This window comes from Rhagoletis pomonella, unplaced genomic scaffold (assembly GCF_013731165.1).
Source record: "Rhagoletis pomonella isolate Grant_MI unplaced genomic scaffold, Rhpom_1.0 Rhpom_scaffold_00004, whole genome shotgun sequence".
Lineage (NCBI taxonomy): Eukaryota > Metazoa > Arthropoda > Insecta > Diptera > Tephritidae > Rhagoletis > Rhagoletis pomonella.
In genome coordinates this window covers 68,305,012-68,325,393 of record NW_023458558.1, presented here as the reverse complement: position 1 = coordinate 68,325,393, position 20,382 = coordinate 68,305,012, and the positions used below count along the sequence as shown (strand labels likewise).

The following is a 20,382-nucleotide window of genomic DNA, read 5'->3' as shown; positions in this document are numbered from 1 at the left end:
TCATTTTCGATTAATTAAATATATACTAGTTTCTTGTATAATGTTTAAAAACTAATTTACAGTTTTCCAAAAATTACTCATCAAATGAATATTAGCAATTATCTATAACAAGCCAAATAAATTCCGAATATTAAAGTTAGACTATGAAAAAATTCTTAACGTTCATGATAACTAAGAACTCATTACACGTGCTTTGTTTTTGTAAAAATTTCGTCGATACTAATGGTGCACGCGCATATTTTTCTGATGCGTTTTACATTTAAAACCGGCATGAATTCTTAAATATCGTTGTAGCTCTGTTATTTAAAATTTAGTCTTAAAGCAAATATTTTAAAAAAATTTGACATCGTTTGATCTCAAGCAGATATGTAATTGTAAAAATATAACGAATCAAAAAACTTTAACAGTCGATGTTCAGCGGTAAAAAAACTAAGAAAAAATTTTTACAAATGTAATTAATAATTTTCTATTTCACATTTTGCATCGGATGAAATATGTGTGCACCACTGGCATGAACTAGTATGCAGATAATATATTTTGATATTTAGCACAACGATCGTTTATGTATATCTGCTGATATATTTATGTGTACTTTCCCCCCCTTTCTTTTTTTCTCTTTTTTACGGTGGGCGATAAGGTTTTATATTAAATATTGCATTAACAGTCTGCTATACCTTTGCTCTTATTCAAACTTCAAACTAGGAGATTTTTGTGACATTACATTAATTAACTACATAACTAACTGCATACAAACACAATTTCTTATACTTTTGTATTTATAAGTTTCCCCTATTAACTACTTAAATGACTAAATAAACTGTTCGTTTGCATTATGATTGCTCTGTGTTGTATTTCCGACGTCCTGATACGTTGAATGATCGTCTGTCATCTCAGGATTGAATCTATCATCGAAAAATCTCCTAAATGTAAATTCGAAAAATCCATGGAACTGTCTGTCGCTATCAGCAAAATCATCGCCGCTTACATTTGAATTATTCGAACGTAATTTATCCGGATCAATCGGATCAAAATTGGACGTATCTGTGGGAAATTCTATCTTTGGAATATAGGGTGCAGTTTGCTGGCGCATATCAGCAAAATCTACACCCTTGAAAAATGGGTGCGCTTTCACTTCTTCTGTATTTTTGCCAAGACGCTTATCCGCTGACGAACATAAGCGTCGTATCAGGTCAGTAGCTTCTGGGGTTAATTTCGCTTGCGGCGGTATGTGCAGAGTTTTTTCCCAATTTATTACCTGTAACAGATGGACAAGTTCAGTTTAGTTGGCATTGGTAATACTTAAATGTTGGCATACTTTTTGTTGTGTTTCTACTGGAGTACTCGCATAAAATGGCGGTTGCCCGACTAACATTTCATAGAGTATAACACCAACGCTCCACCAATCACAAAGCTGCGTGTAACCACTACGTTCCAGCACTTCTGGTGCAATATAATTTGGCGTTCCCACCAGTGAATGTGCCAATACTCTTTGATGATCGCGGATGCGTCGCCTGTGAATATGAACAAAGTGTTGATGATATTTATCAGGGACTTCAGAAAAAATATCATATTTACCTTTCTAAGACTGTTGGTCTGTGCCCATTTTCGGAGTACTCTTCCCAAGGCTCCATTGAATCTTGTCGCGAATGGTTGCCTAAGAAGAAAATTGCATTATTTATTTATACATAGGTCAAGAATTGTAATCCATAAAAGTTTAAAATTAAAAATTTTTACGTTCACATTCGTAGCAACAGGTTTGGTTGGCTATTACATTATTTTTATATTAAAGTGACTATATACGTAGTATATGTATCTAAGTTAGTCAGTGCTTGATATATTTACCATTTTCCTGATAATATTTAGAATTGTGTGTCCATCTAAACCCAGTACATAATCCAAAATCCGTCAATTTAATATGACCATCCCTATCGATGAGTATATTGTCAGGTTTGATATCCCTGTAATGAGAAGAATAAATGTTGTTAGTAAATAACTAATGTATAAGCACTTTTTCACCGCTTTTACTCTACGTACCTATGAATAAAACCCATTTTGTGTACACTTTCAACAGCGCATGTCAATTCGGCAATGTAGAACCGCGCTAAAGGTTCTTCAAATATGCCTTTCTTAATTAATAGAGACATCAAGTCGCCGCCTGTTTGGGTAAAGAAAAAATTATAATACATAATACATATGCGTAACTTAATAATTCACGACTTTAAAGATTATAAAGTTTACTCACCCGGTATGTAGTCCATCACAAAATATAAATTTTCCTTATCCTGAAAACTATAGTATAATTTAACAACCCAATTGTTATCGGCCTCCGCTAAAATATCACGTTCTGCTTTCACATGCGCCACCTGGTTACGCTTCAGTACATCCGCCTTGCGTAGCGTCTTCATGGCATACAGATGATTCGTTGTGTCAATCTTTCTAACCAGCGACACCTCACCGAATGCGCCCAAACCTATGTCCTTGATTTTCTCAAACATGCTTTTGTTCATTTTGGCGCGTTTCAAGCGTATATAATTACTCTCCTTTTGGCTTAACATTTTCCGCATCTCCACTTGCGCCTGCTGGGGCAAACACATGCGTGACATCTCCTTTTCCAGTTGGTTCTTTCGATACGCACGTTGCTTGCATGACTTGATCACGTTTTCGATGTGCTGTTCCATGTAGAATTTATAAGCCTGAGGGGAGTACTGCGTTATGCGGCATTCTTTGCGCTCCTCTTCTTTTTCTTTGGAGACTTTTTTTCGCTCTGGTATGGGCGAGGCGTGCTTGACTTTCTCTCCACCACTTCCGCCTTTGCTAACGGCGCCACCTGCCACTGCGGTACTCGATGCCGCTGGTGATGCACCGCCCCCACTGCCAGAACTGGTTGTGCCACCACTGCCACCGCTATTTTTCGCCGGTGGTATTGGCGGTGTTGTTGTCAAGTTGCTGTTTGTGATTTGGTTATTATTTATTATGTTGTTGTGGAGCGCCACCTTGTTATTTGCCTTAATTTCCATCATATTATTATTGCCACTCATATCCGCAATAGTGAGCGTCGGTGGCGCAGCAGCAGCGCGTGTGCTCTGGTAGGGCGGTGGTGGGGGCAACTGACGTGCTGGAACTGGTACTGCGCTCACCTGCTTTTGCTGCTGCTGTTGCTGTTGTTGTGCAACTAAAGCTGCAGCTGCGCGCAACTGGGCTGCAGTGACAGCTGCTGATGATGGTTGCTGTTGTTGCTGCTGATGATGCTGAGCGGCCTTCGCCTGCATTGTTACGGTATACGAAGGTGGCTCGATGCAGGGCGGTTTGCTTACCACGGTGCCGTTTAGCGCGTTCGCAATAAGCGGCGGCGTAGTGGGAGTCGCTGACTTGCCCGCAGCGCTTAGCGTGGTAGGAACGCCACCAGCCAACAACGGCGATTGCTGTTGAGCTGCTTGCTGCTGTTGTACTACGACGGCGGATTTTTGGGGGTATGAAGGTGGCACGGGCATAATGTGTACAGGAGAATTGCAGGCCGACGCCGATACCGGTGTCTGTATCGCCACCGCTGTTTGCAGAACCGGCTTTTGCACCTGCGTCGATCTCACACTTTGCATGATGATTGGCTGCTGGGTGCGCGCGTAGGTTCGCGGCTGCGGACGCGCCACAGCGGTCGGCTGCAGTGGTAGGTTCGCGCTGTTTGTCACAGTGATGGGGCTGGGCGAGCCGGCAGAGGTGGCTGAGTATATGCCGCTGCTTGGAGACTTTCGATAGTCGGATTGTGACTGCGTGGGCGACTGACGTGATTGCATGGAGGCCGTGTAGCTAGGCGGCGGCGCTGATGTCGCTACCACCACTGTATTGATAGGATACGGCGGAGGCGGCGGTTCAACGGCGTTGCCACCAGCTTGATACAGGCTTAGCGCCTTCATTTGTGACAGTTGTTGTTGTGCCTTAATGCCGTTACGTACTATAACTGGGGAAGTGCCGCGTGTTGTTGGACTGGGTGTGATCGCCGCTGGCCGTGTATTTGCAGGAGATCGCCGTTTGTAGTGCTGATTGGGAGGTGGCGGCGGCGGTGTTGCGGAATTTACCGTTGTCGGATGCCGTGGCGGCGGTGCCGGCGGCCCAACATCGCTGAAACTGGAAGGTGACGGTGAATATTGTCCAGTTCCGACGCGTCCAGCATTTGCGACTTGTTGATGCGAATGCGGGCTGTCCGAGCGGGAACTGCCTGCACCAGAATCCAATGCCGGACTACATCGCTGCAGATAATTAAGCGGAGTTTCCCGTTCGATGCTTGGCTTTCGATTCAATTTCGACGAAATAAGACCCGGTGGCAGAACTTTTGGTACATGCCCATTTAGTTGGGGATTAGGCGGTGGTGCGACAGGTAATGGTGACACCGATGGCAGTGGTTCCATCAACTTGGCGTGCATATAATCCGGCGGGTCGGAACGACCACCATTAACAGCATTGTACCGCAACGGTGTGAAATTCTGAAACACAAAAAAATAGAAATTTTAATTTTTGAAAGGAATTTTGAAAATTAAAAAAATTTTCTTATAAAGATATACATTTATGGCCTCATTCATAAAAAATTAGATAGATTTAAAGAGTTTCTTTATCTTTTATGAATCAAAATTTTAAACTTTATATAATGGGCCGTATGAATAAAAAATTAGCAATTGCTTTTTCTTAAAATTTCTAACACTTTACTCGATTTATTCAAACAAAATTGAAGTGAAATTTATGCAATTTTAAGAAAAAGCAATTGCTTTGTTTTTATTAATTCGGCCCAATATAAAAAGAGGCATAATCATAGTCGAGATAAAGTCGACTCTAAAGCATGATTCAATAACTACAGGTTGTAGCAATCGTACAGAAACAACATTTGCCGTTGGTATGAACTCCTTGTGTCATCAACATCTTCTTTATCTATTCATATTCGTATGTATATTTATACCCTGAATACCAGGATTTCATTAAATTCCGAAAGGTTTCACAATTTATTTAAGAATTTTCTTTTCGAAATCGTGCAGAAATTTCTTTACTAGTTCTTGTCAACAGCTTCATATGTTTTTTCTTTAAAGATTCCTAAAAGAATCGTAACAAATTTCCGATACTCTTAAAGATTTCGGGAACATTTGTTTGCATGGCATATATTTACGTAAATGTGTATGTATATGCGGATATGCAAACAAAGCAAAACAGGCGATAATTTGACACAAGCGTGCTCATAAGAAGAAGCATGGCTTCAATTGCTATCACCTGTAATTGATGCGCCTTGCTCTAAAGTTAGTGACAGCTTTTTGACATACGCTGCAATCGAATATTTGTTTTGACATTTTTAATGGTAAACGTACCGCAGACGATGGAACGATGAGGTGTATGAGCTTTACAACGATATGGACATAGTGCAGCGAATTAAAATACAGCGGCTCCGCTGGCTTGGTCATGTCGTTCGAATGGACACCGACGCTCCAGCTCTGAAAGTATTCAACTCGGAACCCGCTGGTGGTAGCAGAGGAAGAGGGAGGCCCCCACTGCGATGGAAAGATCAGGTGGAGAAGGACTTGGCTTCACTTGGCGTTTCCAATTGGCGTCAGCTGGCACAGAGGAGAAACGACTGGCGTGCTTTGCTGAACTCGGCCAAAATCGCTTAGGCGGTTACAGCGCCAAAAAAGAAGAAGAAGAAGAATGGTAAACGTACTCAGATCGTTTTGTCATGCGAGTACACGTTGTGATGTTTAGGGCTACTTGCAACTGAAAATAAATCGTGAATATTTTCGTGCAAAGATTTTCTCTAACTTTCGACGTGGATTAAACCAACAGCAATTGTCCGGTGAACAATTTCGAGTCGTAAAGTCATTTGCAACAACCAAGAATATCATTGTTTTATTTAGAATATTCAGGATATTGTATTTAATTATGGATATAATTCACCACAACTCAAAGAAAAGGCTCATGATGCGTTATTTACTAAATTACTCTGCTTTCAATAATGCGATTCGCCAAGGTATAGATACAAATTCTTTTAATACTGAGACAACATTAACATCCAGATTGCGATGAATATTGATCTTCTTCATAGTTGATCTCAAATTGAAAACTTTATTTCATTCGCGGCAGTCCTATAAGGTAAAACAGTTATGACTCTAAAAGCTTAAACAGACGGCATCGTTGATCCGGATTAACTCGGACTTAATTCGGATCAACTGCAGTCAATTCCCGAGTTAATCCGGATCAACGCTGCCGTCTGTTTATGCTTCAAGCGGCTTTGATGTCGACAAATAGGTGGTGACTGTCGATCCTTTTCTCGCGAGTCTCTTCCAAGATTTGGAGTATTGTGAATACCTGGTCTATGGTAGACTTGCCAGGTCTAAACCACACTGATATGGCTCAATCAGTTCGTTGATGGTGGGTTTCAGTCTGTCACACAATACGCTCGATAAGACCTTGAAACCTATGCTTAGAAGGCTGATCCCTCGATAATTGGCGCGAATGGCGGGGTCGCCTTTCATGAGGATTGGGCAGAGCACACTTAAATTCCAGTCGTTGGGCATGCGTTAATCTGACCACAAATATTCTGCATAAGAGTTGATGCATGGACCTTATCAACTCCTCGCAGCCGCACTTGAATAGCTCAGCTGGCAGTCTCTCAGCTCCAGCAGCTTCGTTGTTTTTCAAGCGCGCTATTGCTATTCGTACCTCGTCATAGTCAGGTGTTATAACATCGACTCCGTCACCATCGACTGGGGGTACGGGCTAGCCTTCTCCACAGCTTTCGGTACTGCCACCATTCAGTAGGGTGGAAAATTGTTCCCTCCATGATTTAAGTACGTTTCGTACATCAGTCACTAGGTTGTTATTACTGTTCTTGCAAGAGTTCGCCCTGGTCTTCAAGCGTTCCGTAAGTCGCCTAACTCTCTGGTAAGATGATTTGGTTAGATGATTTGGCCCTAATATTTCAACACTCAATAGCAAATCGCGTAAAAGTTTAAATACAAATAGAGTAGCTTTTTGTGTTGAGCATGTGTTATTAGTATTTTATTTATTTATTTGTATGATTTTTAAAGGCATCAGATTGAACGTGTGAGTCACTGTAAATCCATGCTTATACATACATAAAATTTGCAATATATGGATCAATAAAACTTTCAAAAAAAGGAAAAAAGAAATAAAAAGGAGTTATGCGATGGAATTCGTGAAATCGATAAAGTTCGCACAACAAAAAGCGCTTGTATAAGGTGTGTGTGCCAGATTTGCCAGTGATTATGTGCTGTTTACCTCTTTGCATTCCTTTGCACCAAACCATCAAACTTATGCAGAGCCTATGCATCGTACAGTAGCAGAAGGATTGAGACCCATGGTGTGATCACAAAATGTGATGATTTTAAGCATCTAATTTATGTACACACATACAACTTTCTAGAAATTGATTATAAACTTTACAAATACGACTAATTGTTGACTATCTAATTGTCAACCATTTGAAATCTTGTGAAACTAACTTTCCAATGCTTTAATTCGGCGATTACATCAAAGATGGCGTGTTTCGAGCGGCTTTCAAATTGCTTGAATATGCCTCAAAAGGATAATTATGTATGTATACGCTGAACTCCAAAAAATTAAAAATGCAATTCATCAGTGTTTTCAATTTCTACACCACAGCAGATGGAACTATCCAATATGACTAAATCCTGAAAATTTTACGGGTACTGTATCAGACTACATATGTATGTATGTCACATGACGATCTTCCGTTATAGTCCTACATACAGCGTCGATGCTGATGCTTTCAGCGTACAGGCTGACATTGGACGACCTTCTTTATGCTCAACGGCGAGCGAAGTAAGACTGCGCTTTAATGCAGTATACCAATTAAAAACAAAGGGCCATGATGGTTTTTCATCATCAAAAGTCAAAACAAGTTTATCGATGGACTGTGTTTATGTTAATCGACGTCTAAAGTTGCGAACAATCATCCACCGAAAACCTTTTGAAAGATAATTTGTTTGCCTACTTTAAACTTTAAAGTAATTGTAAACAATTTAAAGAGCGTCCGTAGTGTACTAAAACTTTCTTAGAATGTTAATGTTGAAAAATGCCAAACTCCACGATGCTAACGTCAGATCTACTGATATGCCGCTAGTGTTGCAAAATCAAAAGACTAGTATAGTGATCCTCGTAGTTTCCAAAAGCAATATTCGTTATCGACCTCGTGATGCCATTTATCAGTACGCCACCACCTTGATGCAAAAGATCGTCAATCTCTTTTAAGGAAATCTATGATCATTATTATTCCGATTGCTTATGAGACCGAATGATTGGTGTTGTATATTTGGGATATGACTGAGTGAATTTACACCAGCCCTAGGAGTCAATTTCTTTTCCAGCATTGTGAGTACATAGTAGTGTATGTATCTGCATATAAAAAAATGCAACAAAATAAAAAGAAATGCATGCATACATGTCGGTATGTGAAGTTGTATTTTGTATATATGTATGTATGAACACTTAGCCACTCAAAAGAAGACGCCCAGTACAGCAAGCGGGAAACGCAGGCAATCGCATAGGAAATGATTGGACGACTGGAATTCGACGAATCGACTGCACGAGACGACAACACAACGAAGGAAAATTCTTGCCGTCACGTAATAATTTCATACGTTAAATTCCTGAAAGTCAAGAGCAAAATAGTAGATGAAGCCCCAAGCCAAGAGAAGAACAGAACAGATGGGCAGCGATCATGCTAAACTACAGCCAACCGCCAGACGGCAGCCACTTTGTCGCTAACACTCAGTGATGATAAAGTTGCCACAATTGCGCTTTTTTGGTACAATTTGAAACCAAAAAGTACATTGACGCCACATAGACCTTTTTGGTACTATTTGGAAATGCAGCGCTGTGTATATGTATCGATTGGTTTTACATATATGTACGTTGGTTAAAAACCAGGGACCGTAATCATTATGAGTTTTATCAAAAAAATTAACTTTTAATTATTATTTTGAGATTTTAATACTTGCGCTCAATCATAATAATTACATTTTGAGTTTTATTGTATTGCTCAGAAAATACAATCATTTATTGAGTTATACTTTTCTGATCAAAAATAAAACTAATTTTTCGAGCGTTATTTTTTTGCTCTGAGGTGAGGTGAGCTGAGGTGTGGTGAGTTGAGTTTAGGTGAAGTGAGGCGTTTTGAGTTTTTCGAACTGCAAAAAAAAAAAAAAACTCAAAAGTTTATTTTTATTTCTGAGAGAAAAATAACGTTCAAGAAATGAGTTTTTTTTTCGATCAAAATAATAAAAAAAAAGAATAATCCTCATTTTTGATGAAAAAAATAAAACTCAAAAGATTATGATTGTTTCTGATCAAAAATATAAAACTCATAATAATATGATTATTTTTGATCAAAAAGAAAACAACTCACAAAATAATTATTACTTCAGAGCAAAAAAATAACACTCGAAAAATGAGTTTTATTTTTGATCAAAAAAATATAACTCGATATATGATTTTTTTTGAGCGATTAATTTAAAATCGAAATGTAATTCTTAGTTATAATTTTTATAGATATCGCTCAAACATTTTGAAATCGTAAGAGATTCATACAGAGAATGAAAAAACGTACACATTTATATACTCGAAATTGTAATCACGTTTACAACGATATTAATTTTTTAAAAATCAGTTCAAAATTGTTTGAAATATAAGGTTTTTAATTTTTCGAAGACTCTACCTTTGACCTTTTATACCACCTGTAATTTAAGCTTGCACAAAAAAATTTATATACCAATTAAATAAGAGCAAAAGTTGGACTACGTCTGAATTTTTAGTTTTAGTTTAGGCCCATATCTCGATTTCGGAGGCTAATTTCGAAAAAGGGAAAAAATTTCTTTTTTACCTATGCCTCAATCTCTTAAAAAAAAACGTGTGTCAAGTTAGCACTACACTTTTCGAAATTGGAAAAGTTAACTACGGCATTAATTATAGTGTTTTTGTTGTAAATTTGTTGTGGAAAGAAAAAATTTGTAGCTCTCGTTTTTTAAGAAAAAATGGTATGTAGTGCTAACTTGACACCATACACCTAGTCGATAGAATTGAGATATTGAAAATGTTATAACGGCATTAATTGTAGCTTTTAACTTTAAAATTTGTTGTGGAAAGAAAAAATTTGTAGCTCTCGTTTTTTAAGAAAAAATGGTATGTAGTGCCAACTTGACACCATGCACCATTGACGACAGAATTGAGATATTGAAAATGTTACAACGGCATTAATTGTAGCTTTTTTGTTGTAAATTTGTTGTGGAAAGAAAAAATTTGTAGCTCTCGTTTTTTAAGAAAAAATGGTATGTAGTGCTAACTTGACACCATACACCTAGTCGATAGAGTTGAGATATCGAGAAAGTTACTACGTAGCGCTTGAAATGATATTTAATAAAAGTAGGAAATAATAGATTTCGATGGGTATAAAATTTTTTTTATTTATTTATATAATTACATAAATTAAAAGACTTATGTCGTGTCCTAACATTTTTTCAAATTTTGCCTATTTTTCTTTCGTTTATTTAATATTTATTATTTTTTTATAGAATTATAGCTCATTATCTAACAAAAACTATATAAATTCATATTTCAAACTTTGTGCAAATATTATAAAAATTTTAAAAAATTGCATCTTAATTACATTTTTTAGAGTTTTTCTGAATATGTAGTTTTATAACTCATTAAATTTTACTAGAATGAAGTGTAAGTTGATTTCGCATTTTCTTCCATACAAAGAATGTTCGAAAATTTTTTTATTGAAAAAAGTGCGTCATTCAGAATAAAAACTATCAAAAATCAACGCGATTTTTTTGGAACTTAAAACTTGCACTTTATTCTACTGAAATTTAATGGGCTATAAAACTTCATGCTCCAAGAAACTGTGAAAAATCTGATTAAAAGTTGAAAATTTAGATGCAATTTCGCCGAATTTGTATAATTTTTGCACAAAGTTTGAAATAAGAATTTATATGGTTTTTATTTATTTTTCCACCACTGTATGTATATTTTTACAAGATGTTTATTTGAAAGGCGTCAAATAAATATATATTTGGTTTAAACATTCGATGTTTCTGTGTTGATTTGGTAAATTTTTTTCTGACGTTTGATACAGTTTCGAAAAATTCGTTTATCATCCCTTTACACCGCCGCCATTGGTTTATGCATTGCGGATGTTTGGTGTTTGTACCTCGCGAATTGTTTTCAATTTATGCGAATGTTCGCCGTTCGTTCCACGTTTTAGCTCGGTTCAAATTTGCTACTGGATTACACTCAATGCATGATGCAGCCTGTCCGAAATAAAAGTGCTAAGGAATTGTCTTAAATCTGGCAAAAGTTTGTATACCCTCTATCTCTGATCTGATTTGGCTAATTGTTAAAATAATTTTTTTATCAAACTATTTCTCAACTTTAAATATACCTGAAAAAATGTTAGGGATGGATTCCACATATACATAGAAACTAAATGTTTCCATCTTTTTTAATCAAGATGCATCTTTTCAAGGGTATACCGAAAGAAAACTATTTAAAGCGCGACAAAAAATACAAAGAAATCATAAAAATAACACGGCATAAAAATGAAGGAACAGGTTAAAAAAAAAATGAAAAACCAAACGAACCTTCACTGATATCCCAGCTCAATGCTGGAGAAACTTGCGCTTACTCCACTGTCCTCATGTCGAGTGACGTGGCGAGTCTGCTGCTAGGCTAGGACAGTGTGCACCGCGCAGCCTCCTGCAATTGATTGCCAACCATCATGATGCATTCTATGGCATGTGTATGATGTACATATGTATGTATATACGTGCATACATACATACATATATACATACTTTTGCATAGTATACACATGCACACAAATTCGCACATCTGTATGTTTGTATTTGCGAGTACTTGCAGCTTAAACGGTGCAAAAACCGACAGACAGAGGGTCCTCAAATTAGTCGGCCAGAAGGTAAAGAATATTTTCACTTTTACGCTGTTACGGATATCAACAATGCAGATGAAAATGAAAATATCCATTACCTTGACGTTGTTATTGCTGTTGTTGGTGTCACCGTAAGGTAGAGAGCCATAAAGACAGCCAGCACACCGTATTGTATGATGAAGATATCGTCTAAAGTAATTAGCAAGACACGAGGAACCTCATGGTGATAAAACTGATTAAAATAACAACGCAGTGAGAAAAATATGTACACACTCGTACACGTCACAGTCCTCACTAAAGTTTGGGCACAGCCTGGTTGAGGCCCTAAAATGGTTGTTGCACTGAGTTAGAAAACACCTTGACCAACCTTGTTTTCAAGTTGGCGGCGATACCATAATCCTTTGAGTCTCTCGAAGCTCTTCCTTATAACTAGACTCTCAGTACAATTAACTACGTTACAAAAATCGTCCACAATACAGTAGTAACTCGATTCTGGCACATACTTGGTACTTGCACAGCTCGATTCTTGCAGCATAGAAACATTTTCCATTACGTACTCAGTAGAGTCCGACCGATTAATCGGCATCGGCATCGGCCTTTTTTCGCCGATTCTTTGGAATTTCATTTCAAATGTTCAGCTGAAGCGACAGTCAACATTAAAAAACATTTGCAGACAACTCACAAAAATGATTTTTTTTTGTTGAAGGTGCTTCACGTTTTTTCCATACAAAAGTATTTGCGATAATTTTCTTTTATATAGAGAACACTGCCAGCAAAAAAAAATTGCCAAAAATTAACGGGATTTTATACCAGCTTGAAACTTGCACTTCATTATACTAGAATGAAATGGTCTACAAAACTGCATACCAAAATTCTGATTAAAAAGTTTGAAATTTTGGTGAAAATATGCAGAATTTTTCTAATTTTTGTACAAAGTTAAATCTGAATTTATATGGTGTTTGTTGTATACCAGCTAGACTTTTATGAAAAAAAAATAATAAACATTAAATAAAAAAGACAAAATCGGTCAAAATATCGCAACTCTTTTATTTTGTGGACCACTATATGTATGTACATACATACCTAGCATATAAGTTCTGATGCATTGAGTGCAAAAGAGTGTATTTTAGTACAAAACGAAATGAAATTTTATGTTCCTAAATATTTTTTGCTTAGCACCATAAAAAGTGTTTTATGTAATGTACATAAATGTGATATATGTATGTACATATATTTTATGTATGTATGTACATACATGTGTATGTAATGTTGCATAACAAGCCAATTAATTCAATTATTTCTTTTCTTTATTTTTTTTTTAACTCCGTGAAATAAACTGATTTTATGAATTAATACATTTATTTGTAATTTTTTATGGAATCGGCATCGGCATTGGCATCGGCCGATTCTTTCCCCATAAGCCGATAAATGGGCATCGGCATCGGTACCTGAAAAAAAATTGGAATCGGTCGGCCTCTAGTACTCAGTGCTTGCGATATCCAAAATTTTTTAACTCGATACTTGCTACACTTCTCCTTCACTGAGATTTATTTAGGAGACATATGTATGTATATGTAAAGGCAGCACTGCTCGTGACGTGGCGGTTTCAGTGTCAGGGTGGGCAAGAAAGGGAACTTTGGTCCCACCGCCGAAAAAATTCAGCCTCCATGAAAAAACGACCGATAAGGATTAAGGGCTCGAAATTAAAAAGTCTAGCACTACGCTTCAGCATAAGAAGATCCATCACTTTACATGGCTTTCACCGGATAGAGAAACGATTTGGTAAAAGGGGGGCACGTTTCCTGCGTTTTGGATGTACGTACACTCGGTACTTACGGAAAGTTTCAAGACCAGGTCGAAGTCCTGTAAGAAGAACCCCAGAAACCTTGGGACCGATGTCCAGAGCGTACATAAATAATGGAGGGAACACTTTTCCACCCAACTGAATGATAACAACATCGGAAGTTGTGAAGAAGATGAGCCCGAGCCCAGTCAATGACGACGGCAGCAGTGTCCCATCGCCTGACTATCACGATGTACGAATAGGAATTACGCAGCTGAAAGACAACAAAGCTTCTGGAGCTGCCGGCCTGTCAGCTGAAGTATTCAAGTACGGCGATGGAGTTGATGCGGTACATGCAACAACTCTTATGCAGAAGACTTGAACTTGAGTTGCCCTACCCAATCCACAATAAAAGCGACGCAACTGAACACGCCATCTACTGTGGCATAAGAGTTCTAAGCATCGGCTATAAGGTCTTATCGACTGCATTGTCTGAAAAAACAAATTGATTGGGACTTATCAGTGTGGGTTTAGGCCTAGTCAATCCACCATACGCCAAATATTGGTTTTCTCTATTTCAAAGCCGCTTTCGACCGCACGGAAAGAAGTTGCCTTTATGCCGCGATGTCTGAATTTGGTATCCCCATGATACGAATACGGCCGTGTTAAGTAAGTTTGAGCAATACCACCAACTCGCAATACCACCAACTCCATCAAAATTGGCAGGGACGTTTGATACCCAACGAGGTTTCTGGCAAAAAAACTCCCTTTTGACTCTGCTTATTTAGGAACCAGCACTAACATTAGCCTTTAAATCCCATAGAGAATCCCTCTTATCAACAAGTAGTCAATTCAGGAGTAAAGTCCTCTCCTGTCAAACGAAAATCACACTCTTAAGTCACTCATCATACCCGTGGCAATGTGTGGCGCAGAACCATGGGCAATTAAAATATCTGATGAGGTGACTTTGGAGTATTCCAGAAGAAGATTGTAGCGAACATTTATCGGACCTTTGAGCGTTAGCATCGGTGAACACCGCATATGACGGAATAATGAGCGGATTAAAATACAGCGGCTACGCTGGTTCGGCCTTGTCGTACGAATGGTCTCAAACGCTCAAGTTTTACGTGCTGGTAGCAAAAGGAGAGAAAGGAGAAACGACTTTATTGAACTCGGCAAAATTTTCGTAGCAGGTAACAGCACCAAGGCTTCGAAAACCGATTAACCTAGTTTCCAAATAATACGCTTGATCAGTCTCAAAATCGACACATTTATTTCTTCATAAAGCAGGTTAAAAGTTAAGTGGAAATAAATCGTCCGCTACTAATAATGTTCAATCTAACCCTTATTTACGCCCACCATGCATTTCGTCAGTATTTCTATTTTGAGCAACAGTGTCAATTTAAATAGTCCAACTAACCCTTAAAAGACAACCGAATCGATTACAATCATCAATTAAGTCTTCGATGTCAGGGCTACCACGAATGTCTCTTTTCCTTAATACACAAAAAAATAATTTAGTATGTAAACAAACCGGCTAATTCTTTGTAGACGTTTTAGATGTTGTAGTTTGCAATTGCCACTAATTGACTTTAATCAATAAGAGGTAAGACAAGACAAATTGCGTCTTTCGCTTGTTATTAAGTGGATTAAGGAATTACAACGATTGAAACGGATTGGAGGCTAATGGAAATAAGAGAGAAATTACGCTCAGTCGATTTAAGAATTGTTAGACCGAATAGGTATTCAACGAGAATAAATATATTGAAAGTCTAGAAACAAAGTTATGATACTGAATTACTTAAACACTTAAGCGAACTTAATCTAATTTTTTTTTGTCAAAATGAGGGTAGGTAGATTAATTTGATAGGTGGTAAGTTAATTTACTTGCAAGTTGTAAGTGGAAAATTACATCCGCGGCCAAGTATAACTTACCACTTAAGAATTTTCACAGTTCAAAGGTTCCTTTGACCCAACCTAGTCGGTTATGTTTTTTTGGGGTCGCTGAGCATGAATCTGAATTCCGTTTTGCTCCATCACGTCTTTATTTTTTTCTAACCTCAAAAAACATCTCGGATTTTACGTGACAGAGAAAGTCCGAGGTGTTTTTTGAAGTTAGGAAAAAATCTAGACGTGATGGTGCAAAACGGACTTCAGATTCGTGTTCAGCGACCCCAAAAACATGAGATAGACTAGGTTCAGTCAAAGGAACCTTTCATCGATTTCTTTCTTTCGCTATGAGGTTTCCTATTTTTTCAATCCTGTCTTGGATATAAATTAGACGCTTACTGTTGACGCCAAATTTATAAGTTTGAGAATTTTTTATAACTTATTTATTCCAAAATTTACATGAAAAAAATAATGTTGCCGATTGGTCACCACGGCAATAAATCGGTGAGTCGCCAATTTGCTGCCATCGACGATTGTTGCCTATTTCTCATGTTATGCATTTATGCACACCTTCTTTTTTGTACCATGCATACTACTATATTTGTGGTTGTATAAAATTTGAGATCCACAGTCAATGTATAAAGAATGATTTGCACATTTTGCTTGTTTATTCTTTATCCTTTAAAAATTTTTTCTTTAACATAATTATCTTTTTTATGTTTATTAACAATTTGTTTCATATCTTTGTGTTTTCTCTTTTTTTAATTTTTTTTCTTGTATATATAGTACATACACTGGTGGTCCGATAAATCCAAAGTAAATAATGTAACAAGTAAAGCAAGCAAGCAAGTAAAGCAAAAAAAAACCGACTTCAATTCTCATATAAATAAAAAGATATATATATACATACATATATATCTCATGATCCACTGATCGGATCTTGACCAGATTAGTACGAGATCACCTCTGAGATACTACCTTTCCGATGCAAAAAGAATTACCGAAATCGGTTGACGTGGTCCAAAGTTATGCGGTAACACACATAAAAAAATAAAAAAAAAAAATATTCCGACGAACTGATAACCTCCTCCTTTTTTGGAAGTCGGTTAAAAAGAGAAATTTCTTTTAAATGTAATGAGTTAAAAACCCGCCGACTTTTGACGATACATTTGGAAACTTGAACAAAAGAAGAACGGAATTAATCAAGAGATATTCTGTAAATGTATATAAACGTTCCGCGCTCGCACGTTGGCCTTTTTAACGGCGAAAATGCGCTTCTTCAAGTCTAAAATGAGGGAAATCGCTGGTATGGGAAAAGTTTGTGTTTAGAGATGACTCTAATCTCTCTACAGTGCGACATTTTTCATATGAATATGTGATTTTTTCAGGACGATTCAGCACCATGTAAGCTGTCATAGTCAGCAATTAAAAATTTTAGCAGGATTGTCGTTATTATTAGGCATGTTTTATTCAACCATCACAAGCAAATAGTTAAATCTTGGTTAAATAAAACGAAATTAGCTTATTTCCTATGTTAGCCTAATTTTGACAGTTGTTTGACTGCAAATAGTGTCAAAGTAAGTTTTTGCCTCTTTCTGATTGGCTGAAGGAGAAAATTTTTGATGCTGAATGGCAATGCCTCTTGTTCAATATACAAGCCAAGATAGCTTTTCATAAGCCAATATAATTATGTTGGGTAAGTCCTCCGTATAAAATAAGCTAATAGCTTAAATTTCTGGACAAATAAAACACGGCTATTATTATTATTTTTTAGTTTAATATGTTTCAAACATTCAAAATATTTGTTACGAGTTGGCAATAACATTTTTGAGCTAGCCAATGAAAAACTGCGGTCGGTTATAAAGTGTAAAGTTCGAGCAACGGAACTCTTAAAAAGAAGTATAGGTGAGGTGGGGTTTACTGGAATAGACGCATACGACCTGCAGTCGGCTTCCAATTCTATGTCATGTGCAAAACAGGTTACAGTTTACAGGTTAGGTTAAAACAGCCACATCGACAAATAATGGATGAGTTCTTCCTTTCAGTTAAAATAAATGTTTGGCGCTTACGATAAATAAGAATAATATACATTTCCCAAAATATCTGCTATTTTAAAAACAAAAGCTCTTATTTACGGAAAAAGGAGCTTTAAGTGCAAAAAAAGTTTGTCCATTATATTGGACGTCTTCTAATGACAAAAGTACACTTGGAAGTTTGTCACTCCTCGCCAAGGGGCGAAAGTTTTTAGAAAAAACTCTATAATTTCTTTATGCTGATCGAACTAAATAACCAACCTGGGTGATAAAAACTGTCTGCGTCATATCGTATTGATTGCCATTTTTTTTTTTTTTGCAAATATGTTATATAGAAATTTGAAAACGAAAATTTCTCTGTGTAGTATAAAAAAGATTTGCATACATTAACGTCCGTAAACCTAGCTGACCCAAATCGCCAAAAATCAATAAAAATTATCTAGGAATAAGGTGTCTCTTAGGTGTTAACTAAGGCCTCCAAAATTAATTTAGGTGTTTCATTGATTTCCGAGAAAATCGCAAAAATGTGTTTTCCGCTAGAATTACGTAAAATATATGCTAAAAAACTAAAACTAATTTAGTAGCTCCATCGGTTTCCGGGAAATTCGCCAAAATGTGTTGGTCGGCGAATTTCTCGGAAACCAATGGAGCTACTAAATTAGTTTTAGTGGCGTTGAAGAACACCTAAAAGACACCTAATTCCAGCATATATTTGGAAAATTTAAAACCTAAATATACGTAAACCTAGCTGACCCACACATTTTTGCGAATTTCTCGGAAACCATTGGAACACCTACATTAATTTTGGAGGCCCTAATTAACACCTAAAAGACACCTAATTCCTAGAGAATTTTTATTGACTTTTGGCGACTTAGGTCAGCTAGGTTTACGGACGTTATACGTTATCAGGTCCGAAGAAAGTAAGCAAGAAACAAGAAGTTTTAAGCGCAAAAAATTTAAGTACAGTTTAATGTCTTATTTTTTAATCAGTTTATTTCAAGGATTGAAAAATTACAATGGACAATCAAGTGTTGCTTTATATTCTTAAATAATAGAGATCTGCGCTGGTCGTTTAATTTTTTTCTTAATATTCGTTATTCTCCTATTTGAGATAAATTATTTTTAATCTCTTCAATAACACCAATGCCTTCCCGTAGAGACAAACTTTGGTTTAAAATTTTTGTATCCAAGCAGAAATGCAATTGAAGATAGAGTGTTAATAAAAATATGTTCTTATGTTATTATTTGTAAATATTTCTTTAGTTCGATGAATAAAAAAAAGCCTAGAATTGCTCAAGAAAAATATATTGAGCCGAATTTTCTTCGACAGTACGAAGTTTTTAAGAAATTTGCTACGCTTTTTACTATAGTTTTCTGAATTTTTTTTAAGAGCATAAGGCCCCTTGTTTTCAACAGAAATACATGCCCGTTCCATTTTTTTTCGCAAGGAAAAAGTGAGAAAACAAGCTGTAAAATATCAGATGTCAAACTCCTTTGACACTATTCTATTCACACACACGAAATAATAGCAATTTATTTCTTAACCGTTTCCTTAAAAGGTCCGTACTTAGCTTTATACATTGAAACAAGTAAAATAAGCATGGTCGTTTAAATTATTCCAAGCAAAAGCTTAAAATTTTCGGCCCTGTAGATTACATACATACAGTCAGTCAATAAAGGGGTTTTTGTTGTAGAATTAACCATATTTTTATAAAAAATTAGAAAAAAAAATATTTAAAAATAGTTGCCCGTATTGTAAAAAATTCACTGTACCTACACTTTATTGACATATTTGTAAATATGTATGTACTAGGGATGGTGCGAATGTCATATTTTTGACATTCGCGAATACGAATGCGGAGGCGAATTTTCGGAATGCGAATGTGCGAATGTTACCGCATAACTTTGGACCCCGTTAACCGATTTCAATAATTATTTCATTCGATCATTGGATCATGAAGAAATTCACGACAATCTTAAATTTTTATATGAGAATTGAAGCCGGTTTTGTTTTTTTATTAAAAATTACTTGTAAATTATTTGAACATTGAACGAGTGCCTAACCTATACGGTCTTTCCACCTAGTAGTGAAAGTTCATAAGGGGCATATTTCAAAAAAAGTTATTTTGCTGCCTTTTATCCCATGAGACGATTTCTTAGAGGCTCGTATATAAGGCCGGCTGCCCTGAATAATTGCTCACTTGGAACGCAGGCGGCTGGAGCGCTCAAATAGTTGCAGGCCAGATCTGTCAATTTGTCGTATTTAAGTTTAGCTTTCACCAATAGAGAGGATCTTCACCGAGATGAGCTCATTTTTCTTTAAAATAGACCTTCAATTGAGAGTAGGCGTTCTGCACTTAAAACTTGAAAAAAAGCCAAAATGACGTCCATAAACCTAGCTGACCCAAGTCGCCAAAAATCAATAAAAATTAGCTAGGAATTAGGTGTCTTTTAGGTGTTAATTAGGGACGTGTGTCAAGTTAGCACTACACTTTTCGAAATTGGAAAAGTTAACTACGGCATTAATTGTAGTGTTTTTGTTGTAAATTTGTTGTGGAAAGAAAAAATTTGTAGCTCTCGTTTTTTAAGAAAAAAATGGTATGTAGTGCTAACTTGACACCATACACCTAGTCGATAGAATTGAGATATCCAATATGTTACTATGCCATTAATTGTAGCTTTTAACTTTAAAATTTGTTGTGGAAAGAAAAAATTTG

General features: G+C 36.7%; 1 protein-coding gene across 3 annotated transcripts in view; it reads right to left on the bottom strand.

Annotated features, from left to right (window-relative positions):
* Nucleotides 1–393: 393 nt before the first annotated feature.
* Nucleotides 394–20,382, bottom strand: part of LOC118738035 (serine/threonine-protein kinase Warts) — a 68,948-nt gene continuing 48,959 nt past the window's right edge. For all 3 annotated transcript variants that reach the window (XM_036468913.1, XM_036468914.1, XM_036468915.1), the window contains 6 exons: nt 2,243–4,478; nt 2,035–2,155; nt 1,843–1,958; nt 1,576–1,654; nt 1,316–1,511; nt 394–1,255 (listed from right to left, as the gene is read on the bottom strand). In XM_036468913.1, coding sequence (XP_036324806.1) covers nt 809–1,255; nt 1,316–1,511; nt 1,576–1,654; nt 1,843–1,958; nt 2,035–2,155; nt 2,243–4,478 — 3,195 coding nt within the window. In that variant the 3' untranslated portion in view covers nt 394–808. The remainder of the gene's footprint in view (nt 1,256–1,315; nt 1,512–1,575; nt 1,655–1,842; nt 1,959–2,034; nt 2,156–2,242; nt 4,479–20,382) is intronic.